Raw genomic sequence first — 23,176 nt, forward strand, 5'->3', positions numbered from 1 at the left:
GGAGGGGGGTGGGTGGGGACATGGAGAAGTTTCCATTGAAAAAAAATGTGAAAAAGCAATAAATAAAAGCAGGACAATGAATCAAATAACTACCTGGGTCCTCTGTAGGCCTGAGGTTTTTTGACACTTGAGACTACTTTTTCTTCCATTTTGAGGGGAGACACATGCTCCTGTTTTTTTTCCACTGATTGAATATATTACTTTCCCACCCAGTGGAGTCACTCAGGTATTGGCACTGTATTTGTGTTAGAAAGGGATAGTTGACTATTTCTTGGCCTGATGACTGTCATAAGCTTTAGGGGATGAGGGACTGAGACAAGGGAGTAGTTAGTTTCAATGCACATCTGATTTTTTTACTGACTCTGTTGGGGAGATGTGGGGGGTGGATGCCCACACCTCCAAACAATTCTCTGACACCAGCTGGTGTCAATTCAACTCACTTCTCTCAGTCCTGACTTTCTACCTGGAGATAACATCAGATTGCACAAGTTACAGGCTCAGTCCTACCAGACTGCCCCCATCTAATTAGATGCCAATTGCAAATTTATGTTGCTCAATTAATTTGCTAGAGGGGCTCAGGGAACCACTTTACTTACTAGTTTATATATAAAGAATACAACTCAGGAACAGCCAGATGGAAGAGATGAATGGGGAAAGGGGCACAGAGCTTCCATGCTTTTGGAGCTAGTCACTCTCTCAGCACCTCCACGTGTTCCCAACTCAGAAGCTCTCCTTACCAGTCCTTTTGGCTTTTTATGGAGGCTTCATCACATAGTCGTGATCAATTAAATCATTGGCCATGGGTGATTGAACTCAGCCTCCAACCCTTCGCCCCTCCCCGAGAGCTTGGGGGTGGGACTAAAAGTTCTAACCCTCTAATCACACGATTGGGTCTATTGGCAACCAACCTCCATCTTTAGGTGCTTTCCAAAAGTTACCTCATTAGCAGAACAGAAGACACCTTTATGCTCTCATCACTTAGGAAACTGCAAGGGTTTTAGTTCTGTGCCAGAAACAAAGACCAAATATGTATTTCTTACTGTACATCACAATATCACAGTCATTTTTCCCACAGAAAAGCCGACGCTTCAGAGCAGACACTCTTTAGACAGCTCCAAACTTGCGGAGAAAGTTGAAACCGCGCAGCCACTGTGGATAACGTTGGCACTGCAAAAGCAGAAGGGGTTTCGGGAGCAGCAAGCGACTCGAGAGGAGAGGAAGCAAGCCAGGGAGGCCAAGCAGGCCGAAAAGCTCTCCAAAGAAAACGTAAGTAGCTTAGCCTTCAGCTCTAACTTTGTTTTCCTGAGCTTGGCTCTCTCTTCTTTTGGCTGCGCTGCCCAGCTTGCGGGATCTTAGTTCCCCAACCATGGACTGAACCTGGGCCCCGGCAGTGAAAGGGCCGAGTCCTAACCGCTGGACCGCCAGAGAGTTCCTGAGCTTGGCTCTTTTAGTTCACAGGATTTAAGACGACAATAACAAAACAAGGCTAGCTGAGAGTGGTGGAGAATACTTAGACAGTAGAGCAATAAGCTGACCACTGTTAGGACAAGGAGGCGTTTTAGGTTAGAAATTTGGTTTCCTTATGCTCTTCGGTTAGCCTGATTTGGCAGAATCCGCTCACACAGGTTATATGAGAAATACAAGCAGCATTTTATTTGAGCAGTGAGTCGAGAGGAAATTAGGAATCTTGCTCTGTGGCCCTGACGGTGTAGTTAATTTGAAGGGCTCTTCTGGGAGAGTATGTAACGTCCCCTCTTCGGGACATGTGCACTGAGCGGCTCGGTGGTTGAGCACACACTGCTCCCCCTTGCAGTCTGGCCCCTCCTCTGGGACCAGAGAATGGGGGCTGGCCAATGGAAGCCTCCAAGGCCTTGCCTTGCATGGTCAGTCTCCCCCTGACTTTCTCTGTCCATCCAGGTCAGTGTCAGCCCGCAGCCTGGAAGCAGCAGTGTCAGCAGAGCTGGTTCCCTGCACAAGTCCACCACTCAGCCAGAAGAGAAGAAGCCAGAGACAGCAGCGTCCAGGCTCGAGCGCCGAGAACAGCTGAAAAAGGCCAACACTCTTCCTACATCTGTGACAGGTAGAGAACAGGTCCATTTCTATTTAACCGTACTTAAAAGTTTTTCTTCTTAGGGTGTGTTTTATTTCCTCTAGCGTCATAACTAGCACAGCATTTTAGGCATTTCAGAGCACAAGCTGTCTCACAACCCCATTCATCAACTCTTGACAGTGATAAAGCTCGTCTGATAAAGATCATCAGAAACTCACCCACTATCAGTGGTGTCATGATAAACTTTTAACAATCAGTTCTTCAGGGAGTGGAGAGACCTCTGATTTGTAGTATTTGCTGTGGTGTAAATACTCCCAACCATGGCTAATTTCAGGCTACTAATGTGATATCAAGTGACTCTTCCTGAACCTTTAACAAGGTGATATGAGCCCTCTCCAACTCCACTGCCTGTAGTCCAACAAAATTAGGTTTATTAACTTACTGCAGCAAGGAAGACTGCACACCATAAGAACCTTCTAAACAAAACAAGAGATAACATTATATTAGGATTCAGGGGAAAGGGTGAATTTTAGGTAAAATTTAAATGAAGCAGTGACTCAAAGCAAAGTAGTTGGTATCAAGCCTGAGCTGAAAAGTGGACTCAGGAGCCTGTTTCCTTTGACACCACAAACTTAAGGTAAATGTGAGGAAGCTGTATTGGAAAACCCCTACCTGGAGCTGTGCTCCAGTTGGAAATGGAAATTGTTTCTCTGAATCATGGTCATCCAAGTGGCTCAGATGCTCCAGGCAAAAGTGGGGTGGTCCCTGGTCCCTTCTCACTGATGTGATTTCAGACAGCAAATTTCTGACCCAGGTGTGACTTTACAGAGCAAAGTTGTTGTGCTCTAAGTCCTTGATGTTAATTAACAACAGCAGTGTTTATATGTTCATGACACATAGGAGACACATGCACGTTAAAAAAAACTCTTTATTCTGTTAAAAGATAAAATGATCCAATGATGTTTGTAACTATTTCTGTGTTACATATCACTTGGAGGATGGAGGGTCTGAAAGAACTTCCTCTCAGGGGTTATTAGGGCATCTGTTTTCCCACTAGGCAGCCCTGTTCCTCAGAGGACACCCAACTTCTGGACCCAAGATTTTTTTATGCCTTGGATACCTGCTAGCTGAGGTCTGGAAATGTAAAGAGGTCTCACTATTAAAGCTATATTTACTATTTGGTGAGGAGAAAAAAACTTTATATTTGAAAACCACTTTGGAGCATTTTCTCAAGAACCTCCAAGGGCATTATTTTGTTTGATCTTATACTCAGGAATTAAGGATTCTAAACATCATATTGGTGTGTGTCAAGAGAGAATTCTTGCAGAATAGTGAAAGCTCCAAAGTCAAAGAGATCAACCTCTGTCTGCCTGGTTTCTTAGAAGCACCAAAGGGTTGATGCAATTCAGAGCTGGCTCCACCACACAAAGCCTCACCACACAAAGGGACGCTCACCACACAAAGCCTCTAAGGTCTGATAAATAGTGATAGGATGCAAAGGAATTGTCAGAGGAGTCTGAGTGATAAGAGCTGGCAGGATCCATGGGCCTCAGAGGGAGGAGGGACCCAGGGCATGCTTGGTAGAGGAGGTAGCTTTTAACCTCACCAGCTAACAGGTTCAAACTTCAAACTACTTGGTTTAAGCTTTTTCTTCATGAAATTGACTGGTTGTATGCCTAGAATCACAGAATTTACCTCTTATTATTACACAGGCATAGCTTCTGTGCACAGAGAAAATTAGGTTTCTAGAAATTCTCTGAAATTAGAATCGACTGCACTGTGATCACCATAATTCTGTATGTAACAGTTATGATCACGTAGCTTTCTTTCTCTAATTCTTCTCGCCAAAGATACCCAGTGTTTCACTGGGTTTTCCTTTCTGAATCTCATACTTCTGCTAAATCAAAATGTGGCTCTGACTTATTCCTTTCTCCTTTTCCTTCAAAATGCAATCTAGTGGAGATCTCTGATTCGGCTCCCCCAGCACCACTGGTGAAAGAAGTCACAAAGAGATTCTCTACCCCAGACGCTGCCCCCGTGTCAACAGAACCAGCCTGGCTGGCTTTGGCCAAAAGGAAAGCCAAGGCCTGGAGCGACTGTCCACAGATTATTAAGTAAAGAGTGACTCTTATCCATTCCTACTGCCAGTTATTGGCTCTTCTCTTGCCCTTTTTATTTATTTATTTTTTATATGAGGTAAAGAAAGAAACGAAGCTAGGGAAAAGCAGCATGTTTTATAGGCTCTAAAATAATGTTCAGAAACTGAACTGGTGGTGTTCCTTGTAAAGAGTGTATTTGCACAGCCCTAGGTCCTGGTGCCTTGAGGTCCTCCTAATTCTAAAGAGAAAATTCCGTCCTAGGGACCACATGAAGCAAAATCTCCAGACTGAGAACTTCTCACGAGCGCCTGCCACACCCATTCCATGGCCCTTCCACACACGTACACCCACACACCACTCAGAACATGTACTTTTGCCAATCTTTGTAATAGTTTTCTCGATTCTGTACTCCTGTTTCTTTGTTCCAAACCATTTACCATGTGCTTGGGGATTTCTACCCTTTTCTGTAGTAATAGTGAAAGGATCTTATATAAACAAGAGTGCCCATTTGCCTGAATGCAGTGAGTAACTGGGAATTGCAAGTAAAAGTCTGGCTCCCAACTCTTTGCCCATGTCTGCTTCTCATGATTTTGCCCCAACAGGAAACTGTAACACAGACAGCGAGTCCATTGACTCTTCTACCGCACTGTTGAGCTACGGGCCCCGTTATACCACAACTCTCCTCAAGGACACGTTAACCATTTGGCCCAGCTGGCTCCTAGGGAACATTTTTATTTAAAATGATTAAAAAAAAAAAAAAAAGAAGCTACAAATTCTCTGTCTCTGAGAATCCCCATCTAGTGCAGTTGTTCTTAAGAAGTTCAGGCTCCCTCCCAGACCTACTCAATCATCAGAGATCCTGTGAGGATGGGGCCAGATGTGTATATTCTGGTAAAAACTCTTCAGATACTTCCGGTATATCACAGAGGTTGAGAAGTGTGGGACACACTGCTTCTAGTGTAATCTAGATTTTAAAACTCTGAACGGGAGGCTCATTTCACCCAAAGCAGCAAAAGTGAGACAGGAAAAATAATAAAACAACCCCCCCAAACCAGCCATTTATTACAGGGTATAAGAGTCTTATTGACATTACATGTCTCTGAAAATCTTTTAAATCTTTAGGGAAAGTTAACAGTAAGACAAGATTTGAAGTCTTTGTACTAAAGGACTTCCTGTGGGAAGTTTCTTTCTTTACCATAATCAAGTAATTCATATTTAGAGTCAAATGTTCAATAGCATTTATAATGTAGAGCATTCACCTTGCTACCTTTAAAAACATCTCAGAGTTTTAAGTGGCCTTGTTGTTATACACGTGATTAAAAAAAAGGACTTGGCAATTTAAAAGCCACATATGTTCACTTTTATTTCCCTAAATTTGCTTTACATGACACACAGAAATACAGCAAACCCACACATTGCTGGTACTAACCTACATTTCGTGGTGTTGGCATATTACCTTTTTCTTCAATCCTGACTTCAAAATCTAAGTACAAATCCTTTGCCTAGTACAGCAGGGGAAGGAATTACATCCTTTTCTCCTCTCCTACAAAAACACATTAGTATTTTATTAGTATCATTTTCCTCTATGCTTACTCAATAGACAGTGTGCTGTTACACTATTATGTACCTTAAAGAAAGGATGACAGCAAAGTTATTTACCATATACAAGGCATTTTCTTTCTGGAAACGATGGCTCAGCCTCATGGTAGCAGCTGGCATGTGTGGTGAAGTGGATAGTTGTACTTTTGCAAGTTGGAGTTAATATTATATATAGTGGACCCTCAGACTGTTAAGAATCAATGGAACGTTAACTTTTTTTATGGCTGTGAGAAGCAATTAATATTCCACTGCATGTTTTCCACAGTGATGTTCATTTCTAAATCAAATATGTAGACATTTGTTAGTTTCAATGATTTCCTCACTAATATAACACTTCTTAATAGGAATCTCTCCACCTAGAGCCCTGGAATTATACTGCTACATTAATTCTTCTGCATTGTCTTTTTCTGTCATCCTGTCAGCTTTGAATAATATCACAGTAATGGCAGAGAACAGGTGCATAAATCAGATCATTAACAAAGAATAGTAGACAAGTCAACTCTGTACTGGCTTACCTACCACTGATCCCATACAAAGGAGGAGAAATACCTCAGTTAAAAAATTTCCATCAAAATCTTTTTTAAGAGTAATACTGAGGAAAGTATACTGGAAGTAAGTCATAACACTTACTTCCAACAACTTCTAAAGGCTACATGTTTAATATTTCATGTAAAAACTACTCCTACTTTGCACTAAATACCAATGAAGTGTTATTTTGCTTTAGTTGTGTTGCAGTCTTTTCTGATCAACAAACTATGGGGGAAATTCTATAAAGCATATAAAAAATTCAAGACTTAAAAGAAATGAATGATTACTAGTTAAATACACAAGCTTTTTTTTTTTTTAATTTAAACAAACATACACTTCTCCTGGCAAGGTTATAGATGATTAACCTCTGTTCATAAGACATATTACAAAACTAGAGGTTTTTTCTTTACTTTTTTAATTTTTCAAGTGCAATTGTTTCTTATACATTAATTACTATTAAATTATCATTTTAGCCAGTTATTAGCAAATTGTAGTATGTATTCATTGTCTCTTCTTGTGATGTTTAGTTTTAATTGCTTATTTTAAAGCAGAAACATTAGAGTTACAATTGTCTTGCAATATTTTTATCAACAATAAAATGAAGTAGAGACTTAACAATAAAAATACCTTAGTGTGATTTTATTATTATTTTGAGATTTTGGTTGTATAAAGTTTTAATGTAAAATGTCCATTACTGAAGGAAAAAGATCTTTCAATAAAAAATACCCACAAGATCTTCGGCACTGATGGAATTTCAAGCTGAAGTTTTTACTGATTTCAATGACCATCTATAGAAAGCTTGTATTTATACAAAGCTTTTGTTGAGAAAGAAAAATTTCAAGGCATTTTATATGGTACCTTATTATACTTTTAACTAGATGTTTTTGGAGAAAAATAATGAGTAGGGACAAATAAAATGTTTATCTCAATCCTAAACTGGAATTGAATGGTCTGGCATCTCAGACAAAATGATCCTACAACCTCTTTACTCAAAGCGTGGGCCATGGAACAACAGCATGGGCACAAGCCAAGAGCATGTGAGAAACGCAGCTTAGGGCCGCAGACCAGACCTACTGACTCACGAGGCCAGACAAGGGCAAAGTGAGTGACGTGAGCAAGGCACTTGCCTTGGGTGCCAAAAAACCAAGTAATCAAGAGGAATGCTATTTTAATGCAATATTTTAAAAATCAAGGTTAACGCAAATTCCATGATGAACAAATATCAAAATTTTAAATAAAGACAGGGTCAGTATTACTGATGTTTCCTTTTGCCTCAGTCTCCAGTGTGGCTAAGCCAAGCCCCCCTCCTTCCAGCCCTCTCAATTGTAATGTGCATTTAGCAAGAGCTCCAGGTGGTTAATACATTAAAGATGAATCCACACGGGTCTAAAACCTAGCAGAAGATATGTTCTTTTGGGCCACCTATGGCCTCAATCCCCTTTCTGTGTTTGCGGAAATCTCTACCTTGTGGGTCTTGGTAGAGGGCAGCACTCACCTCCTACCACAGTTGAAATGCCTGTTAGGTGCCTTCCTATACTCTCTCGTGGGCATAACAACATGTTTCACTTCAAATTGGAAGGGACTGTGGTTTGGGAGCAACTGACCAAAAGATGGGGGGACTGTGAGGAAGTCTGGCAGTGGTAGGGAACAGTGTCCAGCGTTAGTGGGGTCAGCCATAAGGTAATAAGCATTTAGAGCCTCAAGGACAGCAGCTACTTCTGGCCAAAATGATATGATTTCAGGCATTCATTGTTTCTGGCTGTATATAGCTCTAGCCCTCTTTGTAATTCTGCAAGAGACTCAATATTCTTCTAAAAATTCATTCTGGAGGGACTGGCCAAGACAGTGGAATAGAAAGATGCTGAGCTCACCTTCTTTCATGGGCACACCAAAATCACAGCTATTTGCAGAATAACCTTTCTTGAAAAAGACCAGAACCGTCCAGAAAAGATCTTCTACAACTAAAGACATAAAGAAGGAAACACAACAAGATGGGTAGAAGGGTAGGATTTGTGATATAGTCAAGTCCCATACCGCTGGAAGGAAAACCCAAATATAGGAGAATAACTACATTGCAGAGGTTCTCCCAAAGCACTATGAGGTCTGAACCCCACATCGGGCTCCCCAGCCTAGGGGTCCTGCACCAGGAAGACAAGACTCCAGAGCATTTTGCTTTGAAGGCTAGTAAGGTTTACTTTCAGGAGTCCCAGAGGGCTAGGGGAAAGAAAGACTTCACTCTTAAAGGGCACACACAAAATCTCACATGATCCAGGACCCAGAGCAAAAGCAGTCATTTGATAGAAGCCTGGGTTAGACCTACCTGCTGATCTTGGAGAGTCTTCTAAAGAGGCAGGAGGCAGCTGCAGCTCACCCTGGGGACATAGACACTGGTGGCAGCCATTCTTGGGAGTTCCTTCTACCACATGGACATTGGTGTTGGCAAGGGCCATTGTCAAATCCTCCCTCTGGTTTTTAGCCCCAAGACCCAGCCGTGCCCTGGCCGTGCTGTCCAGGCAGCCAGTTCTAGCCTCTGGACCAGCCTCAGCCACCAGGGGGCAGACACCAGATGCAAGAAAACCACAATCCCACAGGCTGCAGACCCATCCAGCCCATCAGTAGGCCAGAGCATGTCCTGGGACTCTCTGGGCCTGGGTCCTGGCCCTGGCCACTAGCAGGCCAACATAAGCTCTGGGACATCGCAAACCCCATACCCAACTGTGTCAGGAACAGCCCCTCCCCCTTCCCCCCCCAGCGATCTGACAACAGATCTGGGACCACTGGCCTTGCATCCAGACTCCAGGACCTGGCTCTGCCTACCAGTAGACCAGTACTAACCCCAGGACTTTGCTTCACCCACCATAGGATAGGCAACAGCCCTGGTGTTTTCTAGACCCTGACTCTACCCACCAGTGAGCCAGCACTAGCCCTGGGGCCCCTGGGGTTCTGCAGTCAGCCATCTTGTGACCTGGTCATGCCAACCAGTGGCCAGCAGCCTCTGCACAGGGCAGGGCTGAGCAACCAACCTGAACAGGGGCCAACCAAGCCTACCAGACGGCCCACATAGTTAGCTCACCACAACAGAAGGACCCACACAGCCCTCATAGCAGGAAACCACCAGAGCATATAGCTTGGGTGATTAAGCGGGGAATGCACTGCTGGGACACATAGGACGTCGCCTACAGGAGGCCACTTCTCCAAGGTCAGGAAACATAACCAACCTACCAGAAACATAAAAATGCAAACAGCAACTTAGGCAAAATGAGGCAACAGAGGAACATGTTCTAAATGAAGGAACAAGATAAAACCCCACAAGAAAAACTAAATGAAGTGGAGATAGGCAAATACCCAAAAAAGAGCTCAGGGCAATGATTATAAAGATGATCAGAGAACATGGGAAAAGAATGGATACATAGAGTGAAAATTAAAAGTTTTTAACAAAGAGCTAGAAAATATAAAGAATAACCAAACAGATGAAGAACATGATAACTGAAATTAAAAATACACTAGAAGGATCAATAGTAGACTAAATGATACAGAGAAACAGATCAGTGAGCTGGAAGACACAGTAGTGGAAATCATTGATGCTGAACAGAAAAAAGAAAGGAAAAGAAATGAGGACAGTATAAGAGACCTCTGGGACAACACTGAGTGCACTAATATTCTCATTATAGGGGTCCCACAAGGAGAAGAGTGACAGAAAGTGACTGAGAACATATCTGAGACATAATAACTGAAAACTTCCCTAACGTGGGAAAGGAAACAGACATCCAAGTCCAGGAAGCACAGAGAGTCCCATACAAGATTAACCCAAAGAGGAATACACTAAAACATGTTGTAATTAAAATGTCAAAAATTAAAGACAGAGACAATATTAAAAGCAGCCAAAGAAAAACAACAAATAACATAGAAGGGAACTCCCATAAAGCTATTGGCTGACTTTTCATCAGAAACTCTGCAGGCCAGAAGGGCAACATATTTAAAGTGATAAAGGAAAAAACCCACAACCAGGAATACTCCCAGCAAGGCTCTCATTCAGATTTGATGGAAAGATCAAAATCTTTACAGACAAGCAAAAGCTAAAAGAGTTCAGCACCACCAAACTTACAAGAAATATTTAAGGAACTTCTCTTAACGAATAAGAAACGGCCACAACTAGATAAATGAAAATTATGAAATGAAAAGACTCGTTGGTAAAGGCAAACATACAGTAAAGGTAGGAAATCATCCATACACAAAGTTAGCAGGGAGGTTAAGAGAGTAGTAAAATCATCTATATCTAAAATAAGCAGTTAAGGGTTACACAAAACAATCAGAGGTAAAATATGATACCAAAAATAATAATTGTGAGGGGAGGAGAATACAAATGCAGGATTGTTAAAATGTATTTGAAATTAAGAGATCAACAACATAAAACAATCATGTATAAATACAGATTACTATATAAATACCTCATGGTAACTACAAGCCAAAAATCTATAATAGATACACAAAAGAAGAGAAAAGGAATCCAAACATAACACTAAAGATAGTCATCAAATCACAAGAGAACAAAAGAAGGAACAAAACAGCCCTACAAAAAAACCCTAAAATAATTAACAAAATGGCAATTAGAACATACATATAATTACTTTAATTGTAAATGGACTAAATGCTCCAATCAAAAGACACAGAGTGGCTGAATGGATTAAAAAAAAAAAAAGACCCATATATATCCCGCCTTCCTGCCTACAGGAGACTCACTTCAGATCTAAAGACATACACAGATTGAAAGTGAAGAGATACAAAAGGTATTGAACACAAATGGAAATCAAAAGAAAGCCAGGGTAAGTAGCAATACTTATATATGATAAAATAGATGTTACAATAAAGACTGTTGGAAGAGACAAAGAAGGACACTACATAATGATCAAGGGATCAATTCAAGAAGACATAACAACTGTAAATATATAAACACCAACATAGGAACACCAAAATACATAAAGCAAATACCAGCAGACATAAAGGGAGAGATCAATAGTAACACAATAATAGTAGGAAAGTTTTACACCCCAATTACATCAATGGACAGATCATCCAGACAGAAAATCAGTAAGGAAACACTGTGTCTTAAATGACACATTAGACCAGATAAGACTTAATAAACACATTTAGAACATTCCATCCAATAGCAGCAGAATACATTGTTTTCAAGTGCACATAGAACACTCTCCAGGATAAATCACATGCTAGGCCACAAAACAAGCCTCAGTAAATTTAAGAAAATTGAAATCATATCAAGCATCTTTTCCAACCACAACGCTAGAAGACCAGAAATCAACTACAAGAAAAAAATTGCAAAACCACAAACACGTGGAGGCTAAACAATATGCTACTAAAAAACCAATGGATCACTGAAGAAATCAAAGAGGAAATTTTAAAAAAATACCTGGAGACAAATGAAAATGAAAAACAATGATCCAAAATCTATGGGACACAGCAAAAGCAGTTCTAAGAGAGAAGTTTATGGCAATACAAGCTTATCTCAGGAAATGAGAAAAATCTCAAACAACCTAACCTTACATCTAAACTAGAAAAAGAACAAACAAAACCCAAAGTTAGTATAAGGAAATAAATCATAAAGATCAGAGCAGAAATAAATGAAGGAGACTTAAAAAACAATAAAATGAAACTAAAAGCTGCTTCTTTGAAAAGCTTAAAAAAAAAACAGATAAACCTTTAGCCAGACTCATCAATAAAAAAAAGAGAGAGGGCCCAAATCAATAAAATCAGAAATGGAAAAGAAGAAGTTACAACTGACACCACAGAAATATTAAAGATCGTAAGAGACTACTACAGGGACTTCCCTGGTGGCGCAGTGGTTAAGACTCCCTGCTCCCAGTGCAGGGGGCCTGGGTTCGATCCCTGGTCAGGGAAGTAGATCCCACAAGCATGCCACAACTAAGAGTTCGCATGCTACAACTAAGTAGCCCGTGAGCCACAACTAAGGAGCCCACGTGCCGCAACTAAGGAGCTGGCGAGCTGCAACTATGGAGGCTACGTGCTGCAACCAAGGAGCCCATGAGCCACAACTAAAGGAGCCTGCCTGCCCCAACTACGACCTGGTGCAACCAAATAAATAAATAAATAAAATATAAAAATAATAATAAAAAATTTTAAATTATGGAAACTAATTTGATAAATAGATCCTTTCTTTGAAAATCTTGTTATGAATCTCAGTATAAATGAGTGAATGGTGTATTACATCACAGACTAATTTTTTAACCCACCAAGTATATTCTGATCTTTTTTTCCAGAAGTCTTTTATAAAAAACCAAGTAGAACATCTGTAGCCTAATTAAAAGAAACTGTCACTTAACATATTGATGTGTTTTGTTCTATAATTCCTTTTAAAAGCATTTGTTGCTCCTATAGGAAGTAAAATACGGTTGTTTTCCAATAAAGTGTAATAGACAAGTTTCTTAAACAAAATATAATCTTTAACATAAAATAAGACTATCCACATGCTCCATAATGTAAAATATTTTCAAACATCTCACAGATATTTTCTAGTAAAGACTGTCCTTCATTATCTTTGATTGCCACCCAATAAATCCAGACAATAAACATAATTATTTCTACATCCAATAATAAGCATTGATTCCCAGACCACAGGAGAAGAGAAAACTTCTCCAGGAAGTTGATACACACTTTGCAACTCTCCACTCTTAGATTCCAAGATCCATAGCTTCCCATCAGTAGATGCTGCTGCCAGCAACACTTCATTGCCACGACTGTGGTTATGGAAAGCAAATGGTGTTGAATACACCCTTGAAGTAGTTTCAAATTTCCATTGGAGGTGACCTTTCATACTACAACAGTAGATAAAGCAATCATGGGAACCAAAAAATATTTCTTGCTCTGATGCTGAGGTACATGGGGATGAAAAGATTGGTCCATTGGTAGAGAACTGCCAAATCTGAAGGGTGATAAAGGCAAAAATAATTCATTCATCTCATTTCCACAATTCTATAAAGCTTTTTGAAATTCTTAATAAAATGTGAGAGACGCAGGCTACTGAATGGTAACTGTGCATAGAGAAAATAATGGCTTTCTCCCAAAAGTAGCACCCTCAGATTAGACCTCTGTCCCAATGGTAAAATCTAGCACAAAACCCACCAGTGAGTGTCCTTATTACATAAATCACCGCTATGCATAATATTATGAAGTAAAATTCATTTCGAACCCCATTCAAAAGTTATTACTTATATGTTCAGAGACACTTATTTCAAAGAAAAAACTACACAGTTTTCAGTGTATGTTATTAAAAATTGTATCTTATTCTGGTCTCCTAATGGAGGAATAAGGGGGTAAGTAGGCTGAAAGGAAAAGTTTATGTGCAATAATTTAAAGCTTTAAACAAAGAGCTATGAGTTGTGTGTCTACCCTGTAGATATATACACTTTGCTTATTTCAAAGCTACTATAGATTAACCTGTCAGCCATACTTTAAAGAAAACACACAAGGAAGAAAAAGCTTAAGTCTAAGATAGTGTTTACAAATCCATAGTAATAGCAGTACAGTAAAAGCAAAATAAAAAGAGTGGGTATATTCACGAAATATGATTTGTAATCTCAATTCTGTCCCTGACTTGGACAAAATCACTTTAATCTTTCTTTGGTTCATTCAGAAAAGGTAAAAAAAAGGGGTAATAGCATTTGCTGCTTTTTAGAAATCCAAAGGTGAGAATATATTCAAATTACTTTGTAAATAAAAAATATTAAGTGAACTTAATAAAAGATTTCATCACAAAGTAATTGTCACACAGAACAAAAGAAACTGCTAGGCTATGAGGGGTGAATGTAGAATAAAAAGCACCCAAAGTCAACTCTAGCCAGCAATGGGCTAACTTACGTTGGAGCTAGTACACTCTCAAGTCCACAAAATAATCCCCAAAATCAAAAACACAGAAGTTGTGCCACAGTCACTTATGGGTAAAGAAGTAGAGATTATTATCCCAACGAAAGACCTATTATGACTCAGAAGGAGCCTACCCTGCCGATCATGAAGTTGAAGATGGAACTTCCACACAATGCAAATTGGGTTATGTAACAGATTTAGGTTTTCATAGAAAAAGCAGGAGTTTATTTCAATGTTCACAATCGGAATAGAGGTTATAATAAAGTTGGCTAAAAACTGATAACATGGGCTTCCCTGGTGGCGCAGTGGTTGAGAGTCCGCCTGCCAATGCAGGGGACACGGGTTCAAGCCCCGGTCCGGGAAGATCCCGCATGCCACGGAGCGGCTGGGCCCATGAGCCATGGCCGCTGGGCCTGCACATCCAGAGGCTGTGCTCCGCAACGGGAGAGGCCACAACAGTGAGAGGCCCGTGTACCACAAAAAAAAAAAAAAAAAAGCTGATGACATTTTTTAAATTGTGAGAGAATGGCAAAAGTAAAACAATGTTTGGATAGAATCTTTTAAATCTATTATAGCGTCATTCAAAATTTTAAAAACCCGTGGTTTGACAATTAAAATAGAATTAGTTTTCAACACAATGGGTCGAATAATGTTTAAAATTTTACTTCAGTTGTCACCAGCTACTATGCCTTTGAGAAATGTAAATAAAACAGAACTAGAAATTTTTACCTGTTCTCCAAAGTGAGTAAAGCAGAGAAAATTCCCATCTACACAGCCAATACAAATATACTGTAGGCAACACCGTGGAGAAGAAAAGAGTGGCTTTCCACAGGAATGTTTCCAAACTCTCTTCCCAGTGGCCTGTCAGGGGCAAAAAGCAATTCACAGCATTTAAATCATTCTACTAATCAACTACCCTTTATAAAATAAACTCATAAATCTCCCAGAGGTAAAGCTATAAACACCAGAAAATGCTATAATGGCATGCTGACATTATAAATGAAGCTAGTACACATATACACAGCTATAAAATTAATGAGTGCTACTTATGAATGCTAAAAACTTGCAGTAAAACCAGGAAAGAAATAACTAGCACATAAACTCCATCCTTAGAATGGACACGAAGTTCTTGACAGGACCGAGAACAGTCTGCCAACTTAAAAATTGATAGGACTTCCCTGGTGGCACAGTGGTTAAGAATCTGCGTGCCAAAGGAGGGGACACGGGTTCGATCCCTGGTCCGGGAAGATCCCCACGCCACAGAGCAACTAAGCCTGCACGCCACAACTTCTGAAGCCCACGCCTAGAGCCCACGGTCTGCAACTACTGAAGCCGGAGCACCTAGAGCCCGTGCTCTGCAACAAGCCACCGCAATAAGAAGCCCACGCACCACAATGAAGAGTAGCCCCTGCTCTCTGCCACTAGAGAAAGCCCATGCACAGCAATGAAGACCCAACGTAGCCAAAAAAATAAAATAAAAATAAAATAAAAAATTGATAAAAGACATACACAGAACTTAGATTTTTCTCATCTTTCTATACTTTATGTCAGTCATTTTTAATGAATTCTGGTTCAGTAATGTATGGACTATAACTGAGATCTACTTCAAATTTGCAGAATTCAAAGCAAAAATAAAAAATATTAAAGAAAAACAGGTAATAAAATCAATAAATATTCTTTTATGCCTACAGGATTTATAGCCAGTAAAAGTCCTCCCAGCGTAGCAAAATACAAGTGATATGGAATCAGGCTCAAACAAGGAGAAGAAAAAACAGTTCCTCCGCATTTCAACTTCCAAACACACTTCTTTTTCTGCAAATAAGAAAGCAAATTAAAAAAAAAGAAAAAAGAAAGAAAAAGAAAGCAAATTAATTGGTTTCTGCTGGTGATTAACAAAATATACATATCCCGTCCCTCCTGATGTTATGTCTATCTTAGTTAATATAACTTTTATTTTTAGTATAAAAATAATATATACTCACTGTGGAGAATCAAGTTAGTATAAAAAGATGACAAAAGCCAATACCCAGAGATTACCACTGTTAACATTTTAGCATTTTCCCTTGTGATCTTTTTGGTGCACGCACACACACACAGCTTAATATACTTGAGATCATCACTCTGAATATCATACACTTTGTATCTAATTTAGCTCAATTACTTTGTAAAACTCTTTAAATATTACTTTAATGAATCATATCCCATATGAACACAAAATAATTTCTCTACCTTATCATTGAAAATTGTCTTGAACTAATTGCTTGGTGTTATAAACAATTTGGAAATAGACATCTTCGTGCATATATCTGTCCATGTTTCTGATTATTTTGCCAGGACAGATTCCTAGAAGAATTTTACTGAATCAAAGGATATGAAATTGTTACCTATGGTCAAATTGTTTTCCTCGAAGGCTTTACCTCCCACCATTGTCACCAGCATTTAATGCTACACTCTAATAACATTTGCTTCTTTATCTCAAAGTTTAAATTTTCATTCCTTTGATTCTTAAACATATGAAATATTTAAATTCATTTACTAGCTATTTCTTCTTTGGGGTCCTGTGCATTTATATCCCTTGTTTATTTTTCTATCTGGACCTTTACATTTTTCTTATTAATTTGTATTTGCTCTTAATTTATACTTATGAATATTTTAACTCTGTCACACTTGTTTCAAAAACTTTTCCCAACTTATTTCTTTTTAATTTTATAATTCTTAAATTTAAAAATTTTATGTGATCAGTTCTTATTGATATTCTTGTGATTCTTCTCTATTGTCAAGATGGCATTCTAAGTTCCTTATATTTCAAAACTCTGAGTAGTAAATTTATTTGAAAATTCGGTATGGAAGTTAAAATTGTCTTAAGATATTATGGCTGTTAATTAACCCCTTAATCTTCCCAGATCGCAAACTTGGGAAGAGTTAATACCTGCTCCCCTAGTCACCACCACCTGATAGTTTCACACTCTTCTATCTATGCTTATGGTATGAAATTGATGAAGTGAATTCTTACATATATATCTAAAGCATATGCATGCTGGTCATGAGAACCAATGTAAAAAAGTCCTGTGGTTGGATCCACAGTTGCTGAGCTTTTGACAGCATCATCAGTAGTAAACATCCAGTATTTTTCTCCACTATTACTCTTCAGAATATAAACCAACCCATTATAACAGCCTGTTGGGAAACAAAATACAAAAGATGAGATTTAGATATGTCACTGGAAAATAAGTATTTGGCTTAAATCATGACAATATATATTCGATGTTCTTCATGTGTACTTAGGCTCTATGTTTGGCTCGATTTACATTTCAGCAAAGCAGCAACCATTTGTATAAAAAACCTATTTAGTAGGTACATCTTACATTTTAAAAGTACCATAAAGTGCTTCACTACCAGGAAAACAATGAACATGAGCATGCTGCAGCAGAAAGAGGCTTTGACAACTTGGATTCAGATCTTGTCATGGCCATCCTTTGGGCAAATTACCTAGCATCACTGGGCCTAGATTATCTTTCTGCTGAATGTGGATACATCTACAGCAGGGTTACTGTGATAATTAGGATAAATGCCCAGTACATAGTAGGTGTTCCAGAAATGCTAACATTAACAATGACCAAATGTTTATTGACCTTTTACCTTGTGAAGGGAACTACTCTAAGAACTTTATATCTGTCAACTCATGTAATGCTCACAGTGAAGTGCTACTATATGCATATATATATATATATATATATTATTTTGGCAGTGTTGGGTCTTCGTTGCTATGCATGGGCTTTCTCTAGTTGCGGGGAGCAGGGGCTACTCTTCGTTGCGGTGCACAGGCTTCTCATTGCAGTGGCTTCTCTTGTTGTGGAGCATGGGCTCTAGACGTGTGGGCTTCAGTAGTTGTGGCGCATGGGCTCTAGAGCACAGGCTCAGTAGTTGTGGCGCACAGGCTTAGTTGCTCCGCTGCATGTGGGATCTTCCCGGACCAGGGATCAAACTTGTGTCCCCTGCACTGGCAGGCGGATTCTTAACCACTGCACCACCAGGGAAGTCCCTGGAGCAGTGGACTCTTGATTGTGGTAGTGGTTACATGATAGTATGTATCTGTCAAAATATAAAACTGTATACTAAAAAGGGTTTTACTGTATATTATATTAATAACAAATATTCAAAGTACTAAGTGATAGTTAACAACACTGAACTATATATTTGAGGTGATGTATGCTAACTAGATTTACTGTGGTAATCATTTTGCAATATACACATATCAAACATTATATTGTATACCTTAAGCTAATAAAATGTTGTATGTCAATTACATCTCAATAAAACTGGAAATTTTTTTAAAAAGAGAAAAAAAGTACTAAGTGACCACCACGTGCCAGAGGCTTTGGGTTTAGACACTTGGAACGCAAACAGTAACCTCAATGAGCTGACTTTCATGAATAGGGATTACTCATGATCATTCACATGTATAACTGAAAGTTTCCTGTAGTATAATTTTCAAAATGTAAGTTTTCAATACAGAAGAATCAAACTCAGATTCAAGTAGATTCTAGCCAGGCTAACATAAGTAGGGAGATATATTCCTAAGCACTTAGTCTGAACAGCTTTGGTAAGCACATGCCATGAGCATTAAAGTAAAACTTGATGTAGTTTGGGGGGTAAAAAGAGAGTGGTAGTTCAGGAGACATTACGCCTAGACCCCCATATCTTTGTAAAGTAAGAGTCACCTACACCTTAATGAAACTGAGTAGAAGGTAGTAGCTAACACTTGTTGAAGGTCACAGAGCTGGTAGTAGCTTTACAGCTAGGTTCAAATCCAGAAACTCTGACCTAAGGCCCACACTGTGAATCAGCATGTAGTTAACTATTATTCTTTGAGCACTTAGTCTGTCCCTAGCAATGTACTAAAGGATTCACAAGCAATTATTTCATTTAATCCTCTCAAAAGCTCTATGATTATTGTGGTAGTTTTAAAATATATCCACAAATTCTTTAATACTCAGAGATATTCAACAGGTGAAGCTAATTCCCCTCCGAGTGTGGGCCAGACTTAATGATGTTCTTCTAATAACAGAATAAGGCACAAATAATGGTATACAACTTTAGACACTGAAAGTACTGCGTTCCTCCTCAATCACTCTCTTGGGTCACTCACTCTGAGGGAAGTTAGCTTCCATGTTGCAAGGGCATTCAAGCAGCCTATGGAGAAGCCCATGTGTCAAGAAACTGAAGCTTCCTGCCAAAAGCCAGCAAAAACTGAAGTCTTCTGTTTGCAGCAATGTGAGTAAGCCATCTTAGAAGCAGATTTTTCCAGCTCGTCAAGGCTTCAGATGGTTGCTGCCACATGAAAAACCCTGAGCCAGAACGTTCAGCTAAACCCTTCCTAAATTCCTGACCCATAGAAACTGTGAGATAATAAATGTTTATTAAAGCAACTATATCCCAATAAATAAATAAATAAATAAATGTTTATTATTCTAAACCATTAAGTCTGGCGATAATCTGTGATGCAGCACCATGTTTTATTTATTAAGCCCATATACTCATAAGAAAACTGAAATTCTAAGAAGTTCAGCAACTCGTTAAAGGTCACAGAGCTGGTTACAGCTTTAGAGTTAGCTTCAAATCCAGCAACTCTGACCCAAGGCCCACACTATGAATCAGCATGTAGTTAACTATTATTCTTTGACAGCAACCAAACCTACTATGCATAGGTTTTTTAAATTTAACTTGGCCCTACTAGCATTACCATATGGTAATTAAATTTAACTCTATAAACCTCAAATTCAGAAACTTACCCACTACAATAAAGTTTCCACACTTAGATACACATGCTGAGGATTCAATGCGATCTCCCAAAATCTGTTCCCATTTCACCTTTCCAGAGTAAAGATCAACTGCCATCATTCTATGAGAATGGGAGCCAATGTACACAGTTGCAGATGACTTATCAACAGCTGGTATTACAAGCAGAGGTGAAGCATCCACACATTTGCCTGTGTCTGACCTCCACCTCACATGAAACTCCATTTTCTCAGCCCCCATCACAGATGTTTCCTCTTCAGAAACTTTTGCAACACAGGACATATCTTTTGACTTCCCAATAAGAGCTGGAGGATTTAAGCTTTTCATATTTTGAATGTTAGTCTGTGAAATTATATCAGAAGAACAGGCTGAAGGGCAATGTTCCAACTTAGTTAAAAACCTAGTAGTATTCAGAGACAAAATCTGACTCCCTCGGCTCAGTGCAATAAAAGCATTGATCTCGTTGTCACAATTTAAAGGCATGACAGATTCCTGATGTAAAGATTTTCCACTGGTTTCCTCTTGATTAACATCGCTGGATTTTCTTTTTGTGGAATAATTCTTGCTAAATGTCAGATCTTCATCTGGAAACACTGTTTGAAGGATGTGATTGTAAATCTCTAAAATAGAACTGCTAAGAATAATTTCCAGAAGCCCAGGTACTGCTGTGCCAACAAGGTTTTCAATCTCATTGAGGAGCCGTATGGACTTCAAAGAATCTCCACCACTATTTAAGAAGAGTGACTCATCAGGAACCTTCAAAGGGTCTTCTGAGAGACTCAGAACAGACTACAGATTAGAGAAGTGAGAAATATAGTGAAGTTAAAGATCTAAAACCAAAAGAATTCAGCATTTAAAGGTAATATATAGACGATGGTAACTACATTAATGAGATGAACACAAACAAAATAAATTTTTTAACAATTAAAGTAAATTTTAAAATTATTTTCTATATAGTAAAGGAGACCATCATTATGCTACCAATTTTGTCACAAACTACCCTAGAACTGCAAATTATACTTCCCTTTAGAGCAGTTTTTCTACCCATACAATAGGGAATGGAATTATAAAAACACCTGATTTAATATCAGATATTAACAATATCTGATATTTCTATAATATGGGAATAATTATTTTCATTAACTTCACATAAACCGAAATTATTTTCCAAGAATCTAAAAATGAAGTGGATATTACTTTTATCTAGATATCTATTTTCAGACAAGACTGTACAGTTACATCCTCTTGTTAGAACCCTTTAGAAAACTCCAAATTTTATCTAAGAAAAATTATACTGACCTGTAAATCATAGGTAATAAAATATATATATTTTAAAATAAGTTTTTAATTGTTATATACATATATATATTAATTCCCTTAAGCAGAAGCATACATGTTGTTACTGAAAGTTCTTCTGGAATAATTATGTTAAGCCTTTATACCACAGATTGTGGTACAGCAAGATTTGGCTATTTTTTCAACTCTGACAAGTGTTACTGCACTTGACTGACCATCTTAGGGAAAAGTTATGTCAAGAGGCGTTTTGTCTACTTGTGCCTTTTATGACTACCTCACTTCCAATAAATTTCTATATAGGGAGCTTAATCTAATCTTGCAGTAGAGAACCTAACCCTTATTTGAATACAAATTGAATAAAACAAAGCTATACTACTTAACATCTGGACAGCAGTAATATTCTTAGAAAATTTTATCAGACTTATTATGATGCTACATTCCCTGAAGATATACAACGACCTCTTTATAATAACAAATTTGTATCTTAAAAGTTGTACCTTCCACAAATGATGTAATTTTTCCCAAAGTTCCTCTTTTCCATTGAGTTTACATTCAGACTTCAAGTTTATGGAGTTTAAATAAATCTTATTTAACTCAGAAACATCAATTTTGCCTTAATACAAAAGAGAAATAACAATTTTTAAATTTCAGCTTGACCCCTTCATGTCTTTGTTAGTCACAATACACACATTTTTCATTGTTAAGGTTAGAAATCCTATAAAATAGTTTGTCATGCAGAATCAATAATCAAGAAGACAGTCCCATGCTACCCAGAATGTAGTGGGTAGCAGATAAGAAGAAAGGAGGGACTTCCCTGGTGGCGCAGTGGTTAGGAATCCGATACCTGCCAACGCAGAGGACACCTGTTCAATCCCTGGTCTGGGAAGATCCCACATGCTGCGGAGCGACTAAGCCCGTGCGCCACAACTACTGAGCCTGTGCTTTGAAGCCTGCGAGCCACAACTACTGAAGCCTGCGAGCCTAGAGCCCATGCTCCGCAAAAAGAGAAGCCACCACAATGAGAAGCCTGCGCACCACAACACTAGTGCACCACAACAGAGTAGCCCCCGCTCGCCGCAACTACAGAAAGCCCACGCACAGGAGCGAAGACACAACGCAGCCAAAAATAAATAATATTTTTAAAAGAAAAAAAAAAGGAGAGAAAGCCCGCACACAGCCACAAAGACCCAATGCAGCCAAAAAATAAATAATTTTAAATAAAAGAGAAAAAAAAGAAAGGAGGGGCTAATGTTGCTCTCATTTAAAGAGCTAAAGAAATGGTACTATTTACTGAGCAATAACCACATTCTGAAATATTAAATAAAGATGAAATTGGGAAAGTAATAGAATATGGTGATTAAGAGCACATGTTTTGAAGTCAAACAGTCCTACAGAATTTCAACTCTACTACTAACTAGCAATGTGATTTTGGGGAAATTATTTAACCTCTTAAGCCTTATTTTCCACATAAGTAAATGGGAATAATACAACCTACTCACAGGAGTTTCTGCAGATAAAATGAGTTAATTATACAAAGTATTTAACAGAGGGTCTACCACAATATATATTAGTATTACTTATAATAATAAGGATTTAAGTGGCCTTTAAACTAGTTAATACAATTAGTATCATTTGGCACTGAAACATAGCTGCTTCAAATTATTTTACCATGAGATGTAAATGGTAGAGAATCAATCAATACAAGCTCATCCGGGATTGCATGACTTGGAAGATGTTTCTGCAGTTCTTTAAAGACGTAATCCTTTACTAAATCATTTTTGGACACCATGAACAAAATTAATTTTTCCTGATTATACCATGTAACTGCACAAGATTCCACTTGTTGAAGACCTTCAGCAACCTATGAGAGAGATTATCTCAATTTGCCAATAAGGACATTTAAAAACAA

General features: G+C 38.6%; 2 protein-coding genes across 12 annotated transcripts in view; one reads left to right on the forward strand and one right to left on the reverse strand.

The window, feature by feature from the left end:
* CRACD (capping protein inhibiting regulator of actin dynamics) overlaps nucleotides 1–23,176 on the forward strand; it is a 313,531-nt gene that overhangs the window by 267,257 nt on the left and 23,098 nt on the right. For 7 of the 8 annotated variants that reach the window (XM_060299388.1, XM_060299391.1, XM_060299389.1 and 4 more), the window contains 3 exons: nucleotides 1,076–1,266; nucleotides 1,918–2,080; nucleotides 4,008–4,914. In XM_060299388.1, coding sequence (XP_060155371.1) covers nucleotides 1,076–1,266; nucleotides 1,918–2,080; nucleotides 4,008–4,168 — 515 coding nt within the window. In that variant the 3' untranslated portion in view covers nucleotides 4,169–4,914. Of the gene's footprint in view, nucleotides 1–1,075; nucleotides 1,267–1,917; nucleotides 2,081–4,007; nucleotides 4,915–23,176 lie in introns of those variants that run through there. The other variant, XM_060299387.1, reaches the window with a different exon arrangement.
* Nucleotides 9,032–23,176, reverse strand: part of AASDH (aminoadipate-semialdehyde dehydrogenase) — a 38,810-nt gene continuing 24,665 nt past the window's right edge. For all 4 annotated transcript variants that reach the window (XM_070045578.1, XM_030880617.2, XM_030880621.2 and 1 more), the window contains 7 exons: nucleotides 22,936–23,128; nucleotides 21,765–21,880; nucleotides 19,965–20,760; nucleotides 17,186–17,349; nucleotides 15,862–15,984; nucleotides 14,902–15,033; nucleotides 9,032–13,231 (listed from right to left, as the gene is read on the reverse strand). In XM_070045578.1, coding sequence (XP_069901679.1) covers nucleotides 12,842–13,231; nucleotides 14,902–15,033; nucleotides 15,862–15,984; nucleotides 17,186–17,349; nucleotides 19,965–20,760; nucleotides 21,765–21,880; nucleotides 22,936–23,128 — 1,914 coding nt within the window. In that variant the 3' untranslated portion in view covers nucleotides 9,032–12,841. The remainder of the gene's footprint in view (nucleotides 13,232–14,901; nucleotides 15,034–15,861; nucleotides 15,985–17,185; nucleotides 17,350–19,964; nucleotides 20,761–21,764; nucleotides 21,881–22,935; nucleotides 23,129–23,176) is intronic.

Source organism: Globicephala melas, chromosome 5 (genome assembly GCF_963455315.2).
Source record: "Globicephala melas chromosome 5, mGloMel1.2, whole genome shotgun sequence".
Taxonomy (NCBI): domain Eukaryota; kingdom Metazoa; phylum Chordata; class Mammalia; order Artiodactyla; family Delphinidae; genus Globicephala; species Globicephala melas.